Source organism: Mustela putorius, unplaced genomic scaffold (genome assembly GCF_011764305.1).
Source record: "Mustela putorius furo isolate JIRA1106 unplaced genomic scaffold, ASM1176430v1.1 tig00537248_pilon_pilon_pilon, whole genome shotgun sequence".
In the NCBI taxonomy this organism is placed as follows: domain Eukaryota; kingdom Metazoa; phylum Chordata; class Mammalia; order Carnivora; family Mustelidae; genus Mustela; species Mustela putorius.
The window spans coordinates 7,585,818-7,613,315 of NW_025422387.1; the positions used below are offsets into that span (position 1 = coordinate 7,585,818).

General features: G+C 40.9%; 1 protein-coding gene and 1 long non-coding RNA gene across 3 annotated transcripts in view; one reads left to right on the forward strand and one right to left on the reverse strand.

Moving 5' to 3' along the window:
* Window positions 1-139: 139 nt before the first annotated feature.
* Window positions 140-13,608, reverse strand: LOC106005852. Its single transcript, XR_001179542.2, has 3 exons — window positions 13,275-13,608; window positions 12,813-12,952; window positions 140-934 (listed from the first exon to the last, which is right to left on the reverse strand). It is a non-coding gene; the product is annotated as an uncharacterized LOC106005852 (long non-coding RNA).
* A 57-nt stretch (window positions 13,609-13,665) lies between these two features.
* PTPN11 (protein tyrosine phosphatase non-receptor type 11) overlaps window positions 13,666-27,498 on the forward strand; it is an 86,541-nt gene continuing 72,708 nt past the window's right edge. Inside the window, exon 1 of one of the 2 annotated variants that reach the window (XM_004753269.3) lies at window positions 13,666-13,903. In XM_004753269.3, the coding sequence (XP_004753326.1) occupies window positions 13,890-13,903 (14 nt within the window). In that variant the 5' untranslated portion in view covers window positions 13,666-13,889. The remainder of the gene's footprint in view (window positions 13,904-27,498) is intronic. The other variant, XM_004753270.3, reaches the window with a different exon arrangement.

Sequence of the window (27,498 nt, forward strand, 5' to 3'; positions counted from 1 at the left end):
CAGTTAAGCATCTTTCTTGGACTCGGGTCATGATCTCAGGGTCCTGAGATCAAGCCTCATGTGGGGCTCCCTGCTCAGTGGTGAGTCTGCTTCTTCCTCTGCTTCTGCACACACACACACACACACACACACACACACACTCTCTCTCTCTCTCTCTTGCAAATAAATAAATAAAATCTTAGAAAAGAAAAAACAATATTACCTTCTCCACAGTGTTGTTGGGAAGATTAATCAATCACTATACACAAAATCACGAAGAACAGTATTTGATGCATGGTAAGTGCTAGATAAATGTTAGTTCTTGTTATCATGACCTACCCCCCAACCCCCTGCACGACACCACTGTCATCAACATCATAGTTGTTATGAGATCCTAGTTGGTGAGATCCATAGTTGGTGAGCTCCTACCAGGTGTCAAATATTCTGCTAATGTTTATGTAGCAGGGATAATAAAAACAGTACTGTATGCTATGTGGTTAGAACCCGTGTTATATGCCTTGCTTTATTTCATTCAATCCTCTCAACAACATACGAAGGATATTATTAAGAGGAATCTGCAGCTCAAAGAGGTCAAGTAACTTATTCATAACAGGAATCTGATTTCAGGGATTGCACTTTTAACCATTCTTATATAAAGATTAAAACGATGACTAATGAAGATGAAAAAGAGAGTTCTTTGCTCATATTAGAATTAAGAAGTATATTTATTACCTTTGCAAAATAAATAAAACATTATATCTTATCGTTTTCTACTGCACCCAAGTCCTTAAAGCAACATGTCCACATATATGACACTTTTTGGCCAGAATTTTCCATTCTTTCATTTGCTTGTTTTTAGTGGTGAGAGCTTTTCACCTTGATTTTCTTCAGATCCAAATCACCTGTTGCGGCTGTGTCCCCTGGGAATCATGTAGCCTTTTCCCATTCTGGATGACTAAAGATACAAATGTAGTGATCAAATGTCTCAGAAGGCCTCAGAGATTTCTGTGGAAACTTTCAGACTACAGTGAATGCAGACTCGCTATGCCTGCTGAAACACGTGGCTTCTAAACAAGTCTGTCTTCCTTCCATGCAAATTAGGGAGGCTGCATTTGATGCCAGTGTAGGATTATTCACTGTCTGGGCCTGTAATAGTCTCAAGGAAAAGCTTGGGGACTGCTCTTTCTTAAGAATGGGAAGTCAGGGTGCCTGAGTGGCTCAGTGGGTTAAAGCCTCTACCTTCAGCTCAGGGTTCTGGGATCTCTGCTCAGTGGGGAGTCTGCTTCCCTTCCTCTCTCTCTGCCTGCCTACTTGTGATCTCTGTCTGTCAAATAAATAAATAAACATCTAAAAAGGAAAAAAAAAAAAAAAGAATGGGAATGTCAGCAGCTTTACTTGTTCAGCTTCCTGAGCAAAACACCTCCTAAAAATAGTCACTTCAGAAAATGTATTGGATGCTGTGAAGTGTGTAAACCTGGCGATTCACAGACCTGTAACCCTGGGGATAAAAATATATTATATGTTTATGAAAAATAAAAAATTAAAAAATATATGTATAAAAAAACAAACAAAAAAAGAAAATGAAAAGAAAATGTATTGAACAAAAAAAGGAAAGTGTATTGGAATGAATGAAGTGCAGAGTTGCTCACTTAAGTCTCTAAAAAAATTAAGAATTTCATAAGCTTTCACGTAGTAAATGCACCTGCCATTGAAATAAAAACACAAATGAACCCCCTCTTGTGTTTCGTTGTGGTACTGCAAAATTACTTGGACTAAATATGGTCAATGTATTCGCTACAAAGTAAACATTATTATCAAGCACCTAGTTTTGCCATATATAAAATGCTCTTAAATTTGCACAGTGCTTCATTAATTACAAAGGAGACATTTTTGCAGATACTAAATCATTTTAGGCCTCAAGGCAACATTTTTGAAGATTTTATTTATTATTTTAGAGGACAGGAAGGGCAGAGAGGGAGGGAGAGGGACCAGCAGCCTCCACTCTGAGCATGAAGTCCCATGTGGGACTCTAAGCAGGGCTCTATCCCATGATCCTGACATTATGATCTGAGCCAAAATCAGGAGTCAGACCCTCAGCAGACTGAGCCACTCAGGTGCCCCTGAAGTAGGAATTTAAGATGAAAGAACTGAAACTCATTTATAACAAATGATTTGCCCAATGTCACACAGGTATATCGAATCCTACCTCTTGGTGCCACAGAAAGACAAAATCAGCAGGCAGTTATGCCACAGAGAGGGTACTGACCTTGTAACCTGGAGCTCACTTGATATATGATCTTATGATAAACTTCTGCACATAAGTCTTCTTGTTTTTTTTGTTTTTTTTTTTTAAAGATTTTATTTATTTATCTGTCAGAGAGAGAGCGAGCGAGAGTGAGCATAGGCAGAGTCAGAGGGAGAAGCAGGCTCCCTGCGGAGCAAGGAGCCCGATGTGGGACTCGATCCCATGACGCTGGGATGATGACCTGAGCTGAAGGCAGCTGCTCAACCAACTGAGCCACCCAGCCATCCCCAGTCTTCTTGTTTTTAAATTGGGGATGGGGACTCCTGGGTGGCTCAGCCGGTTAAGCATCTGATTTTGGCTGTGGTCATGATCTCACTGTCCCCACATCAGGCTCCCTGCTCAGCGTGGAGTCAGCCTCACCTTCTCCCTCTCCCCTTCCCATTGTGCTCTCTCTTGCTCACTCACAAATAAACAAATAAAATCTTTAAAATAATATATATACAGAATTGAAACAATATTGACAACATTGATAATACCTCCCTAAGTTAAGATCAATATAGTGATTCACTCATTCACTGAATTTTCTCATAAAAAAGTTCAGGGAAGGGTGCCTGGATGGCTCAGTTGGCTAAGCATTCAACTCTCAGTTTTGGCTCAGGTTATGATCTTCTGGGTCATGAAATTGAGCCCTGTGTCAGGCTCTGCACTCAGCAGGGAGTCTGCTTGAAGATTCTCTTCCTCTGCCCCACCTCTCCCCTAAAATGAATAAATCTTAAAAAAAAAAAAAGAGGGAAAGGGGCACCTGGCTCAGTTGGCTAAGCATCTGCCTTCTGCTCAGGTCATGATCCCAGGGTCCTGAGATTGAGCCCCATGTCTGTCTCCCTGCTCAGTAGGGAGTCTGCTTCTCCCTCTCCCTCTGCGCCCCCCCCCCTTTTGTTCGCTCTTTCTCTCTCCCTCTCAAATAAATAAATAAAATCTTTTAAAAAATAAAAAGAAAGTTGATGAAGGGGTGCCTGGTTGGCTCAGTCAGTAGAGCATGCAACTCTTGATGTTGGGGTTGTGAGGTTGAGCCCCATGTTGGGTGCAGAGATTACTTAAAAATAAAATCTTTAAAAAATAAAAGAGAGTTAATGGAAACACTATTTTCAGTGCAACCCCCCACCCCCAAACCCTAGAAATAATTCAAATGTCCATTAACAGAAGTGGACTAAAAATGTATATCCATTCTACAAAATATTATGCAGCAATGGGAGAGAATGACTTCCATGTAAGTGTGTTGTCTCTACAGTAGCATTAGCCAAAGGTGGTTATGGAGCATTGGAAATGTAGCCTGTTCACACTGAGATGTGCTGTAAGGGCAAAATACACACTGGCCTTTGAAAGCTTAATAAGTAAAAAAGAATTTAAGATAGCTCACTCATTTTTATACTTATTGATTTGTGTTGAATGATAATATCTTGATATATTGGGGTAAACATATTTTCACTGATTATACCCCTTTTTACTTTTTAAAGGAGAGAATTCGGGAGATAAGTGAAACCATCTATTTATTGATAAATTAAATAAAATTATTATTTTATTTAAATTATTAAATTAAAATTATTTATTTTATTAATAAAATAAAACTATTAAATAAAATTATTTATTTATTTATTTATTTTTAAAGGATTTTATTTGTTTATTTGACAGAAAGAGAGAGATTACAAGTAGGCAGGGAAGCAGGCAGAGAGAGAGGGGAAGCAGGCTCCCTGTTGACCAGAGAGCCTGATGCGGGGCTTGGTCCCAGGACCCTGAGATCATGACCTGAGCTGAAGGCAGAGGCTTAACCCACTGAGCCACCCAGGTGCCTCGAAATACTATAACATTTAATATTGCATACATGTCTCATATTATATTTACACTGGACAAAAATGCTGGTTTAGGGATATTTACTACATATTAAGAGAAAAAATTAAGTCACGAACATATACAGTCCTTGTGATTATATATGCATATAAATACACAATCTTAATATAATTATTTTATTATAATAATGGATTCATACATATTATGAATCCACAAATATAGACACATATTATGAGCTTGTTTAAAAAACAGAATAGAAAAATAAAATCCTGGAGGAGTCCAAGATGGTCAAGGAGGAGGAGACCTTAATGTTGTTTGGTCCCAGGAATTCAGCTAGATAGCTATCACATCATTCTGACCACCTGTGAACTCAACCAGAGATCTAAGAAAAGAATTGTTGCAACTATATAAACAGAAGAGCGTACACTTTCTGGAAATATGACAAGACGGAAAAACTCACCACAAAAAAGAGAACAAGAGTTAGTACTGACTGCCAGGTCAGTATGGTCATAATTAAGATGTCGGAACTAGAATTCAGAATAACGATTATAAATATATTAGCTGGGCTTGATAAAAGCAGAGAAGACACTAGAGAGTCCCTTTCTGGAGAAATAAAAGATTAAAATCTCATTAAAGATTAAAATCTAATTAAAATTAAAATGAAATAAAATATTAAAATCTAATTATAATCTTATCAAGTAAAATTTAAAAGGCTATTATTGAGATGCAATAAAAAAATGGAGCCCCTAACTGCTAGGATAAATGAGGCAGAAGAAAGAATTAATGATATAGAAAACCAAATGGCGGAGAATGAAGAAGCTGAGGAAAAGAGAAATAAACAACTAAGGGATCATGAGGAGAGAATTCGGGAGATAAGTGAAACCATATAACAAAACAATTTTAGAATAATTGGGATCCCAGAAGAAGAGGAAAGAGAGCCGGGAGAGAGGGGTTAGAAGATAAATTGGAGCAAATTATAATGGAGAACTTCCCTAATCCAGGGAAGGAAACAGGCATTCAACTCCAGGAGGCACAGAGAAGCCCCCTCAAAATCAATAAAAATAGGTCAACACCCCAACATGTAATCCTGAAACTTGCAAATCTCAGCAATAAAGAGAAAATCCCAAAAGCAGCTCGGGACAAGAGGTCCATTAGCTACAAGGTTAGAAACATTAGACTGGCAGCAGACATATCCACAGAGACCTGATAGGCCAGAAAGGACTGGCATGATATATTCATGGTGCTAAATGAGAACAGTATGCAGCCAAGAATACTTTATCCAGCTAGGATGTCATTTAAAACAGAAGGAGAGAAAAAAAGCTTCCAAGACAAACAGAAACTAAAAGAATCTGTGATCACCAAACCAGTCCCACAAGAAATATTAAAAGGGATCCTTTAAGTGAAGAGAGAACCCAAAAGTAACACAGACCAGAAAGGAACAGAGACAATATACAGAAACAGGGACTTTACAGGTAATACAATGACACTAAATTCATAACTCTCAATAGTTATTCTGAATATAAATGGGCTAAATGTTCCAATCAAAAGACACATGGTATCAGATTGGATAAAGAAGCAAGACCCATTGACATGCTATCTGCAAGAGATTCATTTTATACCCGAAGACATCGAAAGTGAGGGGGTGGAAAGCCATTCATCATGCTAATAGACATCAAAGGAAAGCTGGGGTGGCAATCTTTATATTAGACAAGTTAGATTTTAAACCAAATATTGTAATAAGAGATGAGGAAGGACACTATATCATAATTAAAGGGTCTATCCAACAAGAAGATCTAACAATTGTAAATATTTATGCCCCTAACTTGGGAGCAGCCAATTTATAAGCCAATTAATAATAAAATTAAAGAAACACATGAATAATAATACAATTATAGTAGGGGGACTTTAACACCCTCCTCCCACTGCAATGGACAGATCATCTAAGCAGAAGATCAACAAAGAAACAAGGGCTTTGAATGACACACTGAGCCAGAAGGACTTCACAGATGTATTCAGAAAACTCCATCTTAAAGCAACAGAATACACATTCTTCTTGAGTATTCATGGAACATTCTCCAGAATAGATCACATACTAGGTCACAAATCAGGTCTCAACCAGTATGAAAAATTGGGATCATTCTCTTGCATATTTTCAGAGCACAATGCTTTGAAACTGGAACTCAATCACAAGAATAAATTTGGAAAGAACTCAAATACATGGATGTTAAAGAGCATCCTGCTAAAGAATGAATGGGCCAACTGGGAATTAAAGAAGAATTGAAAAATTCATGGAAACAAATGAAAATGAAAACATAACTGTTCAAAACCTTTGGGGGTGTAGCAAAGGCGGTCCTAAGAGGGTAGTATATAGCAATACAAGCCTTTCTCAAGAAGCAAGAAAGGTCTCAAATACACAACTTAAATTTATATGTAAAGGAGCTGGAGAAAAAAGAGCAAATAAAGCCTAAACCCAGCAGGAGAAGAGAATGAATAAAGATTAGAGCAGAAATCAATGAAATAGAAACCAAAAGAACAACAGAACAGATCAATGAAACTAGGAGCTGGTTCTTTGGATGATTAATAAGATCGATAAATGCCTGGCAGGACTTATCAAAAAGAAAAGAGAAAGGACCTGAATAAATAAAATCATAAATGAAAGAGAAGAGATCAGAGCCAACACCAGAGAAATACAAACAATACAAGAACGTATTATGAGCAACTGTTTGCCAATAAATCAGGTGATCTGGCAGAAATGGATGCATTCCTAGAGACATATGAACTACCAAACCTGAAACAGGAAGAAATAGAAAACCTGAACAGACTGATAGCCAGCAAGGAAATTGAAGCAGTCATCAAAAATCTCCCAACAAACAAGAGCCCAAGGCCAGATGGCTTCCCAGGGGAATTCTACCAAATATTTAAAGAACTAGTATCTATAGTTATGAAGCTGTTCCGAAAAATAGTAATGGAAAGAAAACTTCCAAACTCTCTCTACGGGGCCAGCATTACCTTGATCCCAAAACCAGACAAAGACCCCAGCAAAAAAGAGAATTACAGACAAAGATCCCTGATGAACATAGATGTAAACATTCTCATCAAGACAGAAGCCATTAGGATCCAATAGTTCATTAAAAGGATTATTCACCATGACCAAGTGGGATTTACTCCTGGACTGCAAGGATGGTTCAACATTCACCAATCTACAACACATTAATAAAAGAAAGGACAAGGAGCACCTGGGTGGCTCAGTTGGTTAAGTGGGTGTTTTTGGTTCAGGTCATGACCCCAGGATCCTGGGATCGAGCCCTGCCTCGGGGTCTCTGTTTAGCAGAGAACCTGCCTCTCCATCTCACTCTGACTGCCACTCTATCTACTTGTGCTCTCTATCTCTCTGCTAAATAAATAAATAAAATCTTTTAATTTATTTATTTGACACAGAGAGAGACACAGTGAGAGAGAGTACACAAGTAGGAGGGGTGGGAAAGGGAGAAACAGTCTCACTGCTGAGCAAGGAGCCTAATGTGAAGTTCAATCCCAGGACCCTGGGATCATGACCTGGGATCATAACTGACTAAGCCGCCCAAGCAGCCCTAAATAAATAAAATCTTTAAGTATAATAAAAGAAAGGACAAGAAATATAGGATCCTCTCAATAGATGCGGAAAAAGCACTTGACAAAGCATGTGACAGCATCTTTCCTTGGTTAAAATTCTTCACAGTGTAGTGATAGAGAACTCAATATCATAAAAGCCATATACAAAATGCCCACAGCCAGTATCATCCACAATAGGGAAAAACTGAGAGCTTTTCTCCTAAGGTCAGGAACACAGCAGTGATGTCCACTATCACTACTGCTGTTCAACATAGTACTAGAAGGCCTAGCCTCAGCAATCAGAAAACAAAAAGAAATAAAAGACACCTGAATCCATAAAGAAGAAGTCAAACTCTCACTCTCTGCAGATGACTCAATGCTCTATGTGAAAAACCCAAAAGACTCCACCCTAAAATTGATAAAACTCATACAGGAATTCAGCTAAGTGGCAGGATATAAAATCAATGCACAGAAATCAGTTTCATTTCTATAACCATGAGACAGAAGAAAGAGAAATTAAGAAGTTGATCCCATTTACAATGGCACCCAAAACCAGAAGAAACCTAGAAATAAACCTAACCAAAGAAGCAAAAGATCTGTACTCAGATCTCTAACTATAGAATGGTCATGAAAGAAATTGAGAAGACACAAAGAAATGTAAAAACATTCCATGCTCATGGATTGGAAGAACAAATATTGTTAAAAATGTCTATGCTACCTCGAGCAATCACACGTTCAATGCAATCCCTATCAAAATACCATCAACTTTTTTCACAAAGGTAGGACAAATAATCCTGAAATTTGTATAGAACCAGAAAAGACCCCAAGTAGCCAAAGGAATGTTGAAAAAGAAAAGCAAAGCTGGTGGCATCACAATTCCAGACTTCAAGCTCTATTACAAAGCTGTCATCATCAAGACAGTATAGTACTGGCACAAAAACAGACACACATATCAATGGAACAGAATAGAGAATCCAGAATTGGATCTTCAACTCTATGGTCAACTAATCTGAGACTAAGCAGGAGAAGAATGTCCAATGGAAAAAAGACAGTCTCTTCAACAAATGGTGTTGGGAAAATTGGACAACCACATGCAGAATAAGGAAACTGGACCATTTTCTTACACCATACACAAAAACAGACTTAAAATGGATGAGAGACCTTAATGTGAGATGGAAATCCATCAAAATCCTAGGGGAGAATAGAGACAGCAACCTCTGTGACTTTGGCCACAGCAAATTCTTGCTAGACACATCTCCAAAGGCAAGGGAAACAAAGGCAAAAATGAAGTGTTGGGACCTCATCAAGATAGAAAGCTTTGGCACAGCAAAGGAAACAGTTGACAAAACCAAAAGACAACCAACTAGATGGGAGAAGATATTTGCAAATAACATATCCAATATAGGGCTAGGATCCAAAATCTATGAAGAACTTCTCCAACTCAACATCCAAAGAACAAATAATCCAATCAAGAAATGGGCAGAAGACAGAAACAGACATTTCTCCAAAGAAGACATCCAGATGGCCAACAGACCCATGAAAAAGTGCTCCACATCACTCAGCATAAGTGAAATACAAATCAAAGCCACAATGAGATACCACCTCACAGCAGTCGGAAAGGCTAAAATTAAGAAGTCAGGGAAGGACAGATGTTGGCATGTGGAGATGTGGAGAAGGGGAACCCTCTTACACTCTTGGTGGAAATGTAAGCTGGTGTAGCCACTCTGGAAAACAGTATGGAGGTTCCTCAAAAAGTCGAAAATAGAGTTACCCTATGACCTAGCAATTGCACTACTGGGTATTTACCCCAAGGATACAAATGTAGTGATCCGAAGTGGCACCTGCACCCCAAGGTTTATAGCAGTGATGTCCATAATAGTCAAACTATGGGAAGAGTCCAGATGTCCATTGACAGATGAATGGATTAGTAAGATGTGAGAGATATATATATGAATACTACTCAGCCATAAAAAAAAGAAAAAGAAATCTTGCTGTTTGTAAGTGTGTGTTTGGAACTAGAGGGTATTGTGCTAGTGAAATAAGTCAATCAGAGAAAGACAATTATCCTATGATCTCACTGATATGTGGAATTTAGGAAACAAAACAGAAGATCATAGAGGAAGGGAGGGAAAAATAAAATATGATCAAATCAGAGAGGGAGAAAAACCATAAGAGACTCTGAATCATAGGAAACGAATTGAGGGGGTTGAATTGGATGGGGTGGTGGTGGAGTGATAGGATAACTCGGTGATGGTCAGTAAGGAGGGCAAGTGATATAATGAGCAATGAGTATTATAGAAGACTGATGAATCACTGACCTCCACCTCTGAAACCAATAATACATTATATTAATTAGTTGAATTTAAATTTAAAAAAAGGAAAACAAGACAAAGTCTGTATATATGTTATTTATGTGAGTGTGTGTGAGGTATACGTGTGTGTATTTGTATAGGTATAGAGAAAAGTGAAAGAATACATATCAGACCATTAACACTGGTGGGGTTTTGAGTTGGCAATATGCATACATGAGAAGCAGGGAAAATTACTGTTTTTATAAAGTTTGTTGCAAGGAAGTTGTATTGCTTTTGTGATTGAGAAAGAAATCAAAATAAAATATGTTTCAATGAATACTTCTTTTTTTTTTTTCCCTAAATGAACATTTCGTAAGCCTGTTCTAAACCAGGCACTGTACTAGACTCTAGGCATGCAAAGATGAAGAAGGGGGTGCCTTGCTGGCTCAGTCAGTGGATCATGTGACTCTTGATCTCAGGGTCTTGAGTTCAAGCCACACATTGGGCATGGAGCCTGTTTAAAAAAAAATAATATAAAATAAAGTAGAAGAAGACAATGACTTTGGGGCGCCTGAGTGGCTCGGTTGGTTAAGCGACTGCCTTTGGCTTAGGTTATGATCCCAGAGTGCCGGGATCGAGTCCCACGTCCAGCTCCCAGCTCCATGGGGAGTCTGCTTCTCCCTCTGACCTTCTTCCCTCTCATGCTCTCTCTCTCAAGTAAATAAATAAAATATTAAAAAAAAAAAAGACGACTTTGTTCTAAAAGGAACCCATGATCTAGGGGAAGAGACAGAAGAATCAACCAACAGCAATGTTAAACTGTTAGGGGCTTTAGAGGGATGACTAGGCAGCCCCTAAAGCATAGGCAGGGTGTCTCTATTTTCTTCTCAGGAAGTGTTTGAGGGGTGTGTGCAGAGAATGTTTCCTGGAGGAGCTGATTGAGTTAGAGCTGAATCTTGCCTGTTGCTTAGTTTTCCAGTTGGAGATGAGTTTAAAGGGTGTTCCAGACAGAAAGAACTCAATTTAGGAAGACAGGGATGCAAGAAACAACAAGAGGGCTTTGGAAACTCTGAGATTATGTGAGGGAGTGGGAGTAAATGAAGCTGAACAGGTAGGCATTGTTCATATTTAGAAGGGCCTGATGTGCTAATGTAAACTTTTCATTTAATGCTACAGGTTTTGAACTCCCTCATAGAACATAGAACTGAGCCACCCAGGCGTCCCTAGGGGAAATATTTCATGCTTCACCACCTGCCTGTGGTAACATGTGGATCCCTCCATTTTTTCAAAAGAAGGAAACTGAGACACAGAGAAGTCAAGTGACTTGCCTCTGGATAGCCAAGTAGGCAGGCTGAGCTTTGGAGATCAAGAACTTAACCTCCACATAGTACTGTTTCTTAGATTTATAGTGAACTGTGTTCAGTTCTAAGCTAGGATAGGTGTCTCGGGGACCATCTAACCTGTTCTGGGAGAATCAGGTAAGTTTTCCTATCCCAGAGGAGATGACTTCTAGTCTGAGATCAGAGACATAGATTAGAGATCATGAGGAAGGAGGTGAGAAAGAAACCTCCAGGGAGAGGGAGTAGATTGTGTAAAGATACTGAGCTGTAAGAGAGCTTCATATATTGAGGGGAACTGAAGGTCATTCAGCATGGCTGAGTCACAGAGTCCTGGGAAGAGGGGCTGGTGAGGTAAGTGAGGGACCAGACTGAGTTGTTAAATTTTTTTTATGATTTCATCCTAAAAGCAATAAGTAGCCAATGAAGTATTCAATGCAGGGGGTGACTACTTTTGCATTTTAGATTACTCTTTTTATTTGGTGGAGAATGGGTTAGAAAGGGCAAGTCTGTGGGCCTAACATCAGTCAGTGTTATTTGAGTCATCTAGAGGGCCAGGACTTTTAGGGGGTCTGGAAAGAAACGGGGTAGGCAACTGCTTGTTGAAGGTCTATTATCTAAATTAAACTGACATATATTAACGATACGTTTTGTCAGGTTTTTTTTTTTTTTTTGTATCACCAAGGCTTAGGAAATCAGCACCTTATATCAGAGTATTAGAGTTCTCTTTTTAGGAATGAGGTGGGGAGCATTGGGAGGAAATAAAAATAAAGATTCTGGAGCTACATAGTTGTGGGTTCGAATTCTGACTCTGCCACTTACTAAATCTGTGGCCTTTAATGAATCACAAGGACATTCATCAGGTAAAGGCTCTAGCTTCTCATTCTGGTCTGAGCCACCATTATCTCTAGTCTGGAATATTACAGTATTCTGAACTAGTCTGTTTTCAGACTTGCTCTCTTGATCTGATTCTCCCAGAGTACCCTTACTTTATTACGTTTAATTTTAAAACAGATTATATTCCTTTTTTGCTAAAAATCTTTCAATGGCCCTCCATTTTACCATTCATTTAAATAGCCTATAGGACCCCAGATCATCTCTATTCTGTTCTCACCTCATCTCCTACTGGTCTCCCTTCACCCCTCCCACGGCCTTCTATGCGCTAGTCAGAGAGCTTGTCATAGTTTCTGGAAAACAGGAGGCAGCCTCCTGCCTCAGGGCTTTTGCATTTGCCTCTCCCTATGCTTGAAATGCTATTTGCCAGAGTCATTCCCACTGACTACTCTAGGATCAGATTTGTACACAGATTGTGATTCTCAGTGAAGACTTACCTAACTACTCTACTGAAGATGAAATATAGGGGTGCCTGGAAGGTGCAGTGTTTTAAGCTCCAACTCTTGGCGTAGGCTAGGGTTGGGAGACTTAATCTCCAGTGGAGCCCACCACTCAGCATAGAGTCAGCTTGAGATTCTCTCTCAAATAAATAAATAAATAAATAAATTTAAAAAAAAAGATAAGGGATACCTGGTGGTAGGGCAGTCAGTAGAGCATCCACTCTTGGTGGAGTGCCCAACTCGTGGTTTCTGCTCAGGCCATGATCTCCTGATTCTGGGATCCAGCCCCTTGATGGGCTCAGCAAGGAGTCTACTTGGTATTCTCTCTCTCTAAAATAAATAAGTAAAAATCTTTAAAAAGTGACAATATAAAGGGGTATGGGGAAAAGAAAGGAAGACGGAAATACAGTATTTTCTTGAGTTAAAACACTCAGGTTTTTTGTCTTCAGTTCACTACCGTATCCCCATTGTTTTTTTGTATCCCCATAGTCTTAAACAGGGCCTACCAGAAAGAGAACATTCAACAGATGTTTAATTATCATGATAATCCAGATAACAATCACAAAGGACTTATTAAATAGGTCAGGTCGGGAGTTCTAAGCATTCTGCATATTTAATCCCCATAATAATCTTATGAAAAGAATACAATTACCATGTTCACTTTACAGAAATGAAGAAATGGAGAACACTGAAGCTCAGAGACTCAACAGTTGACGCTCAGGAACTTTCCTAAGGTTACACAGCTGAAAAGTGGAGCGGAGATGGAATAAAATGAATGAAATTTGATTTGGCTCTCGGGACAGGGATGAAAATTGACACGGTGGGAGCGAATGCAATCGCTTCGTGGGAATGCGGTCAGTAGTGAGGGCGCCGCGCGCGCGCCATGCAGCCCGGGTCTAAAGGAGGGTGCAAGTGCTTTGCTAACTGTGTTGCAACGGCTCCACGGAGACTATGAACTGCCATTACCAGCCGCCGCTCAGTCTCGGGCGGAGTGGGAGCAGGAAGTGGCGGCGGGCGTCGCGCGGGGTGACGTCACGGCAGCGCCGGTGGGGATAGGCGGGGGAGGAGGAGGAGCGAACCGGGCTTGGGGGGCGGCTGCACAGTCTCCGGGATCCCCAGGCCTGGAGGGGGGTCTGCGCGCGGCCGGCTGGCTCTGCCTCCCTGTCCGGTCCCGAGCGGGCCTCCCTCGGGCCAGCCCGATGTGACCGGGCCCAGCAGAGCCTGAGCAAGGAGCGGGTCCGTCGCGGAGCCGGAGGGCGGGAGGAACATGACATCGCGGAGGTGAGGAGCCCCGAGGGCCCGGCCCGGGCCTCAGCCCGGCCCCCGCCGCGTTCGATCAGCCCCGCCCGGGAGGGGGCGCCCCGGCCGGGCTTCGGACTCCCGCTCAGGGTCGCGGGGGGCAGTCTTCCTCCGAACTTCTCGCTCTCCCGGGGTCGGGGGCCCGGCGCCACCGCGCCCCCACCTCTCGGGTCCCCATTCATTTCCTGCCTCCCCGAGTTCCGGCTCCCGCAACCCTGGGGATGCCCGTCAGGACGCGGGCAGGTAGAGCCGCCCAGGGAACCGCGGACGCCAGCGGCCCGGCTCGGCGCCGCATTCCTGACCCATTGCCTCATGAGAATTGCCTCATGGTGATTCCGAAATAACCTCGCTCACTTGGGGAGGCTCCTCGGCTCGGGACGCGGGAGGGGAGAGGAGGGAGTTGCGCGGGGCCGGGCCCCCGACAGTCGAGCGGCTCTGGGTCACTCTGCCTCTCGCGTGCGTTTGGGGGCTTCACTCGGGAACTTGACCCCTTCATGTGGCTCTTTGCACCTCCGTTCCCCCCCACCTCTCACGTGTCAGAAATGGAAAAACTGACTGTATCTGCTGCTATTAGAAGTATTTCCTTCCTCCGCGGTCTTCGCTTTGGGAGATGGGAGGAAAGGGAGCCCTATCTCTTGTTAGCTAATCCTCAACCACAGCCTCGAAAGTCAGGTAACATTAATCGCCCCCGTTTTACGGATGTGGAAACTGAGGCTCAGAAGTTTCACGCTAATAAATGACAGGATTTTGCACCTAAGAGTCAAAGGAGGATTAGTGAATTAAGGAGATCCTTTGCAGGTTCAAGGTAATAATACTTCTAATAGCTAACGTTTATTTAGTTCTTACTGTAAGTCACACACATTTAATTCTCACTATAACCCTATGAGAAGAGGAATTCTTCTTCTTCTGTTATCCTGGTTCTAAAGATGAGTAAACTGATTTTCAGAAGTTAGGCAGCTTGCCTGAAGTCCCTGAACCAATAAATGGTGGAGCCAGAATCCCCACTGTTTCATCACCATGTTGCTATTATTATTTTATAACTATTGTTAATCATTTGTAAGCCTTATTTTGTTGTTGAACTGCAGTGTGACCTATTGTTTTCAGAAAATGATCCTGTTATTTTGTATTGCCACTCTATATACGATTCACACATAAGACCCATTGTTTGGTCTTTTCCTTTATTGGCTTGCTATGGTCACTGTCTTAGACATTTAAAAAACTGTTTCAAGCTGTTGGGGTTACTTTCAAAATACTGGGAATGTCTTCTCAAAATACACCTGCAAATTATTTATTTGTGGAATGAAAAGAGGGAGAGAAAACAAAACCAAAACCTCTTAGGAAGTGAGTGATTTGGACAGGTCTCCTGGCCAAGTGCTTACAGATCTGGGTAATATAGAACTGCATTTCATCGGAACAGTGTATAGCCTCAAATGTTCTAATTCTTTAGGGAGCTTTTAAATAAAACAGTTGTCTATTCTTTAATCTGTCAAATAGTCATTGAACCTTTTGTTCCTTGTGTCTGCTCTTCCAGACAAGTAAGGATCTGCTTCTTTAGGAGACAAAAAGACTGGGGGTTGGGAGTGGGGAAGGGGCTGAGTAGTAATAGACCCTACATTGTCCGGCTTGTTAGTGTAGAATTGGAGAAGTTGGGGGTATGGCCAAAGCTGTAAGTGGCAAAGATCATTCCGTTTCCCTGGCCCTCTTATGTTATTGAAAAGAAATGCATGCCACCTAAAAAATCAGCTTGTGAACATAACACATGTAATTGGAAATTATTTATTATATTTTCAGATTGCAGGTCTGTTTTATTATTTTTAGCCAGCTTTTTTTTTTTTTTAAAGATTTTATTTACTTATTTGACAGATCACAAGTAGACAGCGAGGCAGGCAGAGAGAGAGGGGGAAGCAGGCTTCCTAGTAAGCAAAGAGCCCTATGTGGGGCTCAGTCCCAGGACCCTGAGATCATGACCTGAGCTGAAGGCAGAGGCTTAACCCACTGAGCCACCCAGGCACCCCTTTAAGCAGCTTTATTGAGGTATAAATGGCACGCATTAGATTACATATATTTAAGCATACAATTTGATGTTTGGACACATGCACATACTCATGAAACCATCATCATCGTGAAGATAATGAACATCATCCCGTATGATGTTTCCTTGTGACTTTTTAAATCCCTTCCTTGCTTGTCAGGGGACCACTCTTCTGCTTTCTGTCACTACACCTTAGTTTACAAATCTTAGAATATATATAAATGGAATTTTAGATCTGGTATCTTATACTCAGCATAGTTACGTTGAAATTCACTATGTTGTAGTATGTATCAAAAAGTTCATTTCTTTTTATTGCTTGGTAGTATCCCATCGTATGGGTGTACTACCATTTGTTTATCCATCTACCTGTTGATGGAAACATTTGGAATGTTCTAGAGTTTGGCTATCACAAATAGAGCTGCTGTGAATGTTTGTGCACAAGAGGTATTTACCAAAATACCTCTTGGGGGAGTGACTGGCTCATCTAGTTAATGCATATTTAACTTCTTCAGAAATTGCCAAACTTTTCCAAAGTAGTATATTCCTACTAGTAGCATATAAGAGTTACAGTTATTCCACACCTTTAACAACACTTGGTATGGTCAATTTCTAAATTTTAGCCATTCTAGTGGCTCTGTCATGGTATCTCATTGTAGTTTTCTTTTTGAAAGATTTTTAAAATTTATTTGAGAGAGAGAGAGCAAGTGTTCATGTGTATGAGCGATGGGGGCAGGCTGGGCAGGGGCAAGGGCGAAGCAAACTCCCTGCTGAGCAGAGGCCAGATATAGAGACCCTGGGATCATGACCTGAGCAGAAGACAGACACTTAACTGACTGAGCCACGCAGGCACCCCTTATTGTCGTTTTCATTTTTTTTTTTTTAAAGATTTTACTTATTTATTTGACAAAAAGGGAGAGATGGCAACAGAGAGCACAAGTGGGGAGGAGAGGGAGAAGCAGACTCCCTTTGAGCAGGGAGCCTGATGTGGGGCTTGATCCCAGGACGCTGGGATCATGATCTGAGCCGAAGGCAGATGCTTAACTGACAGAGCCACCCAGGCACCCCCTCATTGTAGTTTTAATTCATATTTTCCTTGGTGACTAATGATGTTGATTATCTTTTCGTGTGCTTATTTGCCATCTGTATATTTTCTTTTGTGACATGTCTATTTGATCAAATATTTTTCCCCCATTTTTATAAAAAAATTTCTTTAAAAAATTGAGATTCAAGAATTCTTTATTCCAGGGGCACCCGGGTGGCTCAGTCAGTTAAGGATCTGTCTTTGGCTCAGGTCATGATCTCAAGGTCCTGGGATCTGAACCCTTGTCAGACTCTGCCCAGCAGGGAGCCTGCTTCTCCCTCTCCCTCCATGCTTCTGCTCTCTCTTGCTCTCTCTGTCAAATAAATAAATAAAATCTTAAAAAAAAAAAAAAGAATTCTTTATTCTGGAAACAAGTCCTTTATCAGAATTGCAAATATTTTCTCTTAGTCTGTGGTTTGTCTTTCATTTTTTTTTTTTTTTTTTTTAAGATTTTATTTATTTGAGAGAGAGAGAGTACACAGGCATAGGTGGGGGTGGTGGGCAAGAGGGTGAGGGAGAAGCAGACTCTTTTCTAAGCAGGGAACAGGGCTCAGGACTCCATCCCAGGACCCTGAAGTTATGACCTGAGCCAAAGGCAGACAGATGCTTAACCAACTGAACCACCCAGGTGCCCCCCTTTTTAAAATATTTATTTATGTATTTCACACACACACACACACACACACACACACACCCACCTACCCATACACCCATGAGTGGGGAGAGGGGGAGTGGGAGAGGAAGAGAATCCTCAAGCAGATTCCTCAGACTCCCCTCTGAGTGCAGAGCCTGATGCAGGGCTGGATCCCAAAACCTTGAGATCATGACCTAAACTGAAACCAAGGGTTGGATGCTTAACTGACTGAGCCCCATTGTCTTTTCATATATTTTTTTTAACAGTCCCTTTAGAAAGAACAGAGGTTTTTAGTTTTGATGAAATCCAGTTTATCAATTTTTATTTTATTAAATTAATTGATTAATTAATTAATTTTAAAAGATTTTATTTTTAAGTAATCTCTACACCCCACATGGGGCTTAAACTTACAACCCAGAGATTGAGAGTCACATGCTCTGTTGGCTGAGCCAGCCAGGTGCCCCTTAATTTTTTTTTAATGGATCGTGCTAAGGAATCTTTGCTTAATTAAACCAAGGTCCCAAATGTTTTCTAATAGGTTTCTAATAGGTTTATGATCCACTTTGAGTTAATTTTTGTATATGGTGAGGTGTGAAGATTTGTATGTATGTGCACACATACATATATATATTTTGCATATAGATATCCAGTTTTAGCTCTGTTTGTTGAAAAGACTCTTTTGAATTTGTATCTTTGTAGAAAGTTTGTTGTCCATTTATATGTGGGTCTGTTTCTGGAATCCATGCTGTTTCATTGATCCGTTTATCTGTCCATATGCCAATACACATGGTCTTGATTATTGTAGTTTTATTATAAGGCTTGAGATCAATGTTAGTCTTCCAGTCTTTTAAACAAAAGACTTTTTCAAATTATTTTGTCTTTTTCAAATTATTTTTAACCTTGGTATTAATTCAGTCAAATAGTTTTATTTTGTCTTTTTCAAATTATTTTTAACCTTGGTATTAATTCAATCAAATAGTTATTGAGCCAGGCAGGATAAAGCAGTAAGATCGGCAAAGATGCTATTCATTTGGTTGAGAGAGGGAGAGAAAAAAAAAACCTGCAAATGAAGATTACAATTTCAGGTAGTAGTAACTGCTGGGAGGGTCCAAAACAAAATAAGTGGGGATAACGTTAGTTTGATGAGTTTAGGAATGATCTCTGTGAGGAGATGACCATAGGAGTTGACTCCTGAGTCACCAATATTAGTCTCAGTTTTGTTTCGCCTAATTATCAAAATAATTCTTTTTGGTGTGTTTAAGATTAGATTTTATATGCATTCAGTAATGAAAATGTCAGCATATTCAGTATACTGCTATTTCTCAACATCCTAAGTAGGGAAATGAAGGCAGTGAACAATGAAATGACTCCCCACCCACCCCCCTACAGGTGATTTAGCGGTGGCAGTACCGAATTTAGATTTTCGAGGTTGCTGGTGTGCACCACTCTGCCTTGCTCAGCTGACAAAATCGCCTGCATTCTCCAAGCCCTCTTTCAGTGTATGGCAGGTCCTTTACTTTTCCTTTCTTTCTTTTTTTTTTTTTTTTTAGGATTGTTTATTTATTAGAGAGTATACACAGGGATAGCTGCAGAGGGAGAAGCAGGCTTCCTGCCGAGCAGGGAGCCCAACATGGGACTCCATCCCAGGACCCGGGGATCATGACCAGAGCCGAAGGCAGACGCTTAACTGACTGAGCCACCCAGGCGCCCCTACATTTGCTTTTGTTCTTCTGAAAGATGATGTACGGTGACTTGAGCCGAGAGGAGCGGAACGTTTAGCTTGTTCTCAGACTCCAGGCTTTTGGTTTATCTGTTGCTGGTCAAGTACGTTTTGTCCCAGGCTCTCCCTGGTGGCCATGTTGGTTTCTCTCCTGTGGGAGTAAGTAAACTTGCCTTGCTGAAAAATAACAGGCCTTGGCCTTCTCAGATGCGACTGGGATGACTTTATTAAAGTTGTGTCCCGATGGCAGCTCTGGGTTTTGGCCAGAACTGCTCAAAGGCAGGGGCCACTGCTAAGATTACTTACCCTTCTTGCGCATGTGCAGTGCAGAGACTTAGAGAACACACAAGATCCTGAAAAAGCAGAGCCAGCTCAAGTTTGTGATTGTTACTAGTGGGCCTTAGTGTACTTTGTCAGGCAGCTGCAGAACAATAGGATACTGTCCTTATTCTTCCTTCCCTCTGGGAAACAGACAGCACTTGCCATCTGATGCTGACATTTCTAAGGTTAGGCAGATACTGCCTTACCTTTAAGACAAGGCAAATGCTCATTCTCTGTGGGAGTTGTGGACTGTGGCCAAGGCTTTAACACCCTGAACTGGATTCAAACTCCTTAAATGGGAGTTCAGTTCACTACTGCGATTCGGAGGGTTGTGTGCATTTTGCAAACTTACATGTGCCGTGGTCCTTGACAACGTTGAAATGTGGAAGATGTTATTCATGGTTGCAAGGAGCATTGAATTCGGAGAGGGAGACAGACATGTGTGCCAGCATCAAATCAGTTTGGTAAAGCTAGTACCAAACGGAAATAGAAATTTATCAGGAGAGGATATTCTGTTTAGCCTGCTTCTCGCTCTCTCTCTCTCTGCCTGCCTTTCCGTCTACTTGTGATCTCTGTCTGTCAAATAAATAAAAAAATCTTAAAAAAAAAAAAGAAAAAAAAAAGAATATATATATATATATATATATATATATATATATACTGTATGTGTCTGTATATACACACATAAATATATACAGACATAGGATATGTTGCTTGGAAAGGTAGTGGATTCTAGATGCAAGTCTTTATCCTCCCATGGAACCATTCTTCTTCTTCTTCTTTTTTTTTTTTTTTTAAGATTTTATTTATTCCTCTGAGAGAAAGATTGCAAGCAGGGAGAGAGGCAGAGGGAGAGATAGAAGCAGACTCCCTGCTGAGCTGGGAGCCTGACAAGGGGCTCGATCCCAGACACTGGAGATCATGACCTGAGCTGAAGGCAGATGCTTAACCATCTGAGCCACCCAGACCCTCCCCATGGAACCATTCTAATGAAACATTGATCCACTCACTCAAGAACTATTATTGGGAGATTACCGTGTGCCAGGTGCTGTGCTAGGCCCTCGGTGTTCAGATGTTGGGAAACAGCGAGTGTGGAAGGGCTGAGGTGGGGAAGTTCTTGGAGCACTTCAAGAGCAGAAGGGAGCACACTGGGGACGCTAGGGAGGTAGGTGGGGACTGCACCACACAGGACCTTATGAGGTCTTCGAGGGTCATGTGGACCATGGCGAGGAGCTTGGATTGTATTTTAAGAGCAGCGTAAAGACACAGAAGGATGTGACGGGGGAGTGGCATGAGCTGGTCTGTTTAAAAATATCTCTCGGGCGGGCGCCTGGGTGGCTCAGTTGGTTAGGCAACTGCCTTCAGCTCAGGTCACAATCCTGGAGTCCCAGGATCGAGTTCTGCATCGGGCGCCCAGCTCTATGGGGAGTCTGCTTCTCTCTCTGACCTTCTCGCCTCTCATGCTCTCTCTCAAATAAATTTAAAAATCTAAAAAAAAAAAAATCCCTCTGGCCACTGTGAAGGAAGGATTGTAGGAGACACGAGTGGACTCGGGGAGAGCAGACAAGTGAGAGAGAGGCTTTGAACTGAGGTAGAAGCCGTTTGTAGAAAGACTGTCAGCACTGAAGCCCCTTGAGAAGATATCATAAAGACAGAGCTGTCTGCTGCCATTAAAGAGCTGCCTCAACAACTTTTTTCTAGCTTCTGTTACTTAGACTGCTTGTCCCCATTGACTTGCCCTTTCTAAATGACTTACCCTTTTCCTATAGGATATTAAAATTTAATTAGAAAAGAGGAATATTCTTATAATCTGCAGCAAGTACCAAACTATAAACTTTCTCCCCAAGGACAAAGATAATGATTTTTTCAGAGCAGCTGGTAAGAAAGATATACCCAGTGTCACTTTATATTTAGTCGAGAAACCGAAATTAGACTTTGGATCCCTAGTTTAAATTCTCTTCTTAGCATGGCAGCCTTGAATAAGAATAAGTTCCTGAAATTATTGGCCTGCTTGACTGTTTCCCCACACCACTGGGGGAAGAGGGTGCATAGATAAAACAAAATATTCAGCATCATTGTATTTTCTTTTTGGTTCATCAGCATTTTTTTTTTTTTTTTTAAAGACTCACTTGACATAAATAAGTTCCTATCCTTAGAGAGCTAAGGCTTTGCAGAATCTGCCTTCACGGACAGGGAGGGTTGGGGGTAGGGAGGTGGGTGGTTATCTAGATTCCTGGTGTGATTTCCTAGCAAATTGTTTGGGTTTGTAAACTTCCCTGCAGGCAGAGATTCTGTCTTTTGTTTCTTCAAGCTGGCTCAGGCTCCTGTGTTTTAGGCATTTCATTTTGAACATTGATTTGTGGCTCTTTCTCACAAGTGGTGGGCACACACGCTTTCAGTTCCTTGGAAGAGATGGGTGGTACCTGCTTAGGCCAGGTGTGACCTGAGACCCTTATTAAGTAATAACGCCAGAAGGTGGCCAGTTAGAAGAGGTTGTTGGGGTGGCAGGTTTGCAGATGTTAGAATGAGCAAAAGGGGGACACTTTTCCTTCCCTCTCCCTTCCCCATGTGACTTTTTCTCTACTTCCCTCCTCCTGATGTCTTACCCTACCTGTTTTTTTTTTTTTATCCAGCCCCCTGCCAATTTCATTCCGTCAACAGCCATTAATTAAATGCCTAGTATGTACATGGGAGGACTGGAAATGTATCTGTTTCTTCTCATCTGATACCCTTGGACCTGTGGTATTAATCACTTTTGTTGATAAACTCAAATGGAGTTCTGCTAATTTGCATTTCCCCATCTTTTCACGTAATGCAGATGCATTTATGCTACTTTTTTTTTTTTTTGGTTAGACTAACCTCTACTGCTTATATTCACACCAGGTGGGAAATGGGGCCAATCTTCGAGATGTGTGGCCTCAGTACCTAATTTACAGTTGTTCATAATCCTTGAGGCCAGTCCCATGATATTAATTCTACTGTTTGTCTTTACCCTCCCTAATTCTACGGGATGGAGTGAACTCCACCTTCTCCTTAGTAGTAATAAGCATGCTACACGTCACAGAATTGTCAGTGATTGGACACAAATATTAAATGTAAGTGGGAAAAAGTTTTGGGGGATTACCAGTGCTTTTTGAAAAAAATTGCTAAGGAAGAAGAATTTAAAATAAATCAAAGCTCTCAAGTAGGTAGGTTATGGACTAGAACTTTTTAATTTCTAATTATATGCTATTTGAAATAATGTAGGGATAGCCCCTGAACCCTGAAGTTAAGTTTATTAAAAGGCAGTGTAACATAAATGATACATATGTCAGAGTGGCCTGTGTGATACTGACATAATTACGCCTGAGAAGAATCTTTCTTGCTGTCTTCCCCCAGTAATAATAATGCTAACAAAGGTGATAGCCAATGTTTATTAAGCCCTTGCTCTGTCTGGTCTTTGTGTTAAATGCTGGTTACAGTTTCCCATGTAAACATCACCCTCCTCTGTTCATTCTTAATAACATGATCGGTATAATTGTAAGTTGTAAAGGAGATAATAGAGTTTATTTAATAAAGGGGTAAAGAGACAACCATTGGCCTTATCTCCTCTTGTCAGTCTACGTGATGGGTAGAGTGGTGTTTACATACACCTTCCGCAGTGGAAGTCAATTTATAATATCTTTTGCACCCTCAGCACCAGCAGGATACTCTATGTAAGCGTTATTTCTGTGAAACATGCCAAGGTGAGAACATGTGGTTACAATAAGACAAGCTGTGGGTTTAGATCCTGCTTTAGAAACTTTTAGAAGTAAATAGGAGAATGTAATGGTTACATTGGCACATGGCATTCAATAAATGTTACCATAATTTTAGCCAGCCATAAAGTATGATAGCCAGTACAACATTATTTTGTTCTTGCTGTCGGAACTGGTTCACAATTGCTGAAAAAAAGCCTTTGTAATAAGCGTGGAGAGATTGTCCTGATTTCATAATTTGTAAGTTCTTAATTAAATATATAATATTATTGGTAGTAAAACTATACATCTGTCTCCTTTCTGTCCCCATGCTCTCTCTCCATGTAAGTCCTCATCGCTGTCTTCTCCCTGTCATCCCTTTTTGGTACCTAGTATAGCCAGCCTCAGGGATAGGATGGATAACTCACTGATGATGGGAATCATGCTGGTGTCTTGAGCAAATGGATTTTTCAGAAAATTTTAAAATAATTTTTAACTTTACTTGGAATTTGTTTCAAACTTTGAGAAAAATTATAAGAATAAGAATAATGCAAAGAACATGCATACGGATGGAATACCATTTACCCAGATTCACAACTGCTAACTTCCCATCCCATTTGCTTCATGTTGTGTGTGTGTGTGTGTGTGTGTAAATACACATATATAATATTGTATAATTTTTTCTTCAAAATTTGAAGATAAATTACATAGATCATAGCCCTTTGCTCCTAAATACTTCAGTGTTTATTTTCTAAGAATAAAGTTATCTTTTTTAAAAAAGATTTTTATTTATTTATTTAACAGAGGGAGAGAGAGAGAGAGAGAGAGAGAGAGAACGAACAAGTAGGCAGAGGGAGAGGGAGAAATAGGCTCCCCACTGGGCAGGGAACCTGATATGGGGCTCGATCCCTGTGGGATTATGACCTGAGCTGACAGCAGAAACTTACCTGCCTGAGCCACCCAGGCACCCCATCTTTTAAAATTTTTAACTAGTAATTTTACCATCGGTAATCCTTTTTTTTTTTTTATTAAAGATTTTATTTATTTATTTGACAGGCAGAGATCACAAGTAGGCAGACAGGCAGGCAGAGAAAGAGAAGGAAGCAGGCTCCCTGCTGAGCAGAGAGTCCAGTGTGGGGCTTGATCCCAGGACTCTGGGATCATGACCCGAGCCGAAGGCAGAGGTTTTAACCCACTGAGCCACTCAGGCGCCCCGATAATAATCTTTTTATCTGACCTGTTGTATTCCAGCTGTGCCAGTTGACCCACTCATGTGCTTCAGCATTTTTTTTTCCTCTTCTAGTATGGGATTCAGTTGTATTTAGTTGTTAGATCTCTTTAATCCAGAATACTTCTACAACCTTTTGTCTTTTATGCTAGTGATCTCTCCCCCTTCCCCTTTTAAAATAAAATATTTCTCATTTTGAATTTGTCTGTTTCATCATTACTAGATTTCAGCCAGAGTACTATGTAGGCGATATTGTATCCTTCTTGGAGTATTGTATCTCGAGATGCATGCATGATGTCCGCTGGTGATGTTAACTATCAGTGACTACCTGGTTAAGGGTTTGTCCACTTTCTCCTTTGTATAATATTTTCTCTCTTTTTTTCTTTCTTGGTAAAGATTTTATTTATTTATTTGTCAGAGGGAGAGAGAGAGAGAAAGAGTGCGCGCGCGAGCACAAGCAGGGGGAGCAGCTGGCAGAGGGAGAAACAGGCTCCCCACTGAGCTAGGAAATGGATGTGGAACTTGATCCCAGGACTCTGGGATCATGACCTAAGCCAAAGTCTGATGCTTAACCAACTGAGACACCCAGGCGCCCCATATTTTTTCCCTGTAACTGATCAGTGGTTGATGAAGACACACTGTAAGACCATGAAGGTATCCAGCCTCCCTGCCCCCCAGTTTCTCCCTAGACTTAGCACCCATTGATGGATCTTGCCATATCCAGTCTTTACTGTGATGTTTGCTAATTGCATAACAGGGACATCTTAAGCACCCGGGTGGCTTAAGATGCTTAAGCATCTGCCTTTGGCTCAGGTCATGATCCGTGGGTCCTGGGATGGAGTCCCGCGTCCGGCTCCCTGCTCAGTGCAGAGCCCATTTTTCCCTCTTCCATGTCTCTTGCTCATGCTCGGGTTCCCACTCTCACTGTGTCTTTCTCTGTCAAATAAATAAAATAAATAAAATCTTTTAAAAAATAAAGTTATACCTCAGTTTTATACAGCAGTAGCTTTTTAAAAACAGATACAGAAATATATATATATTTTTACGTACTTTGAAAGATTTCTTTCCGAATTAAATTGCAAGATGCAAAAACATAAACCTGTGCCTTATCCTGACCTTTTCCAATCCAAATAATTAGGAAGACGAAAAAAATTTAGTATGTTTAGAAAAATGCAACTCAACATTAGTAAATGAAAATACATATATTTCTTTCAAATATGTTTGCTTACTGGCTTTGTTGAAGGGAAAAACAAATCCAGAATATAGGTGTGATTTTTAAAAAATGCACTTAATAGAAAGAAAATTATATTTTCTTCTGACTCATAAATTAAAGCCTAAAACTAAACAGTTTATATTCTATCTACCAGAACCCTGGTAGAATGGTTGCCAAACTCCGTAGCGATGTTTATGACTTTGGTTCTTTTCTTCCAATGTCCCGATTAAATATAAAATTTCATTGCTTTAAATGGGATTTGTTTATGGGGGTACACAATGTGGTCTACTTTATTTAGCTTGTCCTATAGAAAGAACCCTGAGCCCCTGTTTTGTTTTAGAGATAGTGCAAGGTGGGGGAGGGGCAGAGAGAGAGGGAGAGAGAATCTTTTTCTTTTCTTTTTTTTTTTTTTAAAAAGATTTTATTTATTTATTTGACAGAGATAGACCAAGAGAGGAAACCCAAACAGGGGAAGTGGGAGAGGGAGAAGCAGGCTTCCCATGGAGCAGGGAGCCTGATGTGGGGCTTGATCCCAGGATCTTGGGATCATGACCTGAGCTGAAGACAGATGCGTAACGACTGAGCCACCCAAGTACCCCAAGGGAGAGAGACTCTTAAGCACGTTCTGCACCCAGTGCGGAGCCCGTTATGGGGCTGGATCTCACGACCCTGAGATCATGACCTGAGATGCAATCCGGAGTCAAGTGCTTAACCGACTGAGCCACCCAAGCATCTCATTTGTTTTTTAATATGTATTTGTTACCATGGTTATGAACACCTGTACATTTACAGATGAGAGGCACACAACAAAACTGGGTGAAGTACTGTAAAGGTGCAAGAGTGGTAACAGAGACATGGAGAAGCAGACCAAGAATTCTTTCCCTCCTGCTATATAGTTAAGATATCAAATTTAGGGTTTTTCAAATGCTTTGGGAGGCTTTGGGACACATTTTTGCCTTATGCACAAGGTGTCCTGGACCTGTGCATAAGAAAATTATTTTTTTTTAAGATGTTATTTATTTATTTTAGAGAGAACGTGCGCACACACACACACACACACACACACACACAGGAGAGAGGGGAGGGCCAGAAGGAGAGGGAGGAGCAGACTCTCTGCTGAGCAGAGACCCCGACTAAGGGCTCAGATCCCAGGACCCTGAGATCATGACCTGAGCTGAAGGCAGACACTCAACCAACTGAGCTACCCAAGTGCCTCTGCTTTGGAAAAAATATTAAAATTGTAACCATACAGATAAGGGAAGATAACTACCTTAGCACTGCAAATTGGATAAAAATTATGTACTAGAAATAATTTTTTTTTTTTGAAGAGCTAGTGGGGCAGGTGAAGAGAGCCTTTGCCAGCTGACGCTTCTCTTCTGACAACCTCTTGTGACACCACCTATGACCTATATCATTGGGGAACTATGGATGTGGAAGAGCCCTGACAGGCGTCCCCGCTGTCCCACGACAGCTGCTTTTGTCCTTCCTTTCTAATCACAACTATTTAAAGAATCATGTGTTAGCTCCTTTGTGTGGAACTGGAGGTACACATTGGTACGGTAGCAGACAGGTTCTCTCTCTTGGGAGCTGCCAGTCCAGGCTTTAACCTGGTATTTGGAGGAATGTGTGATA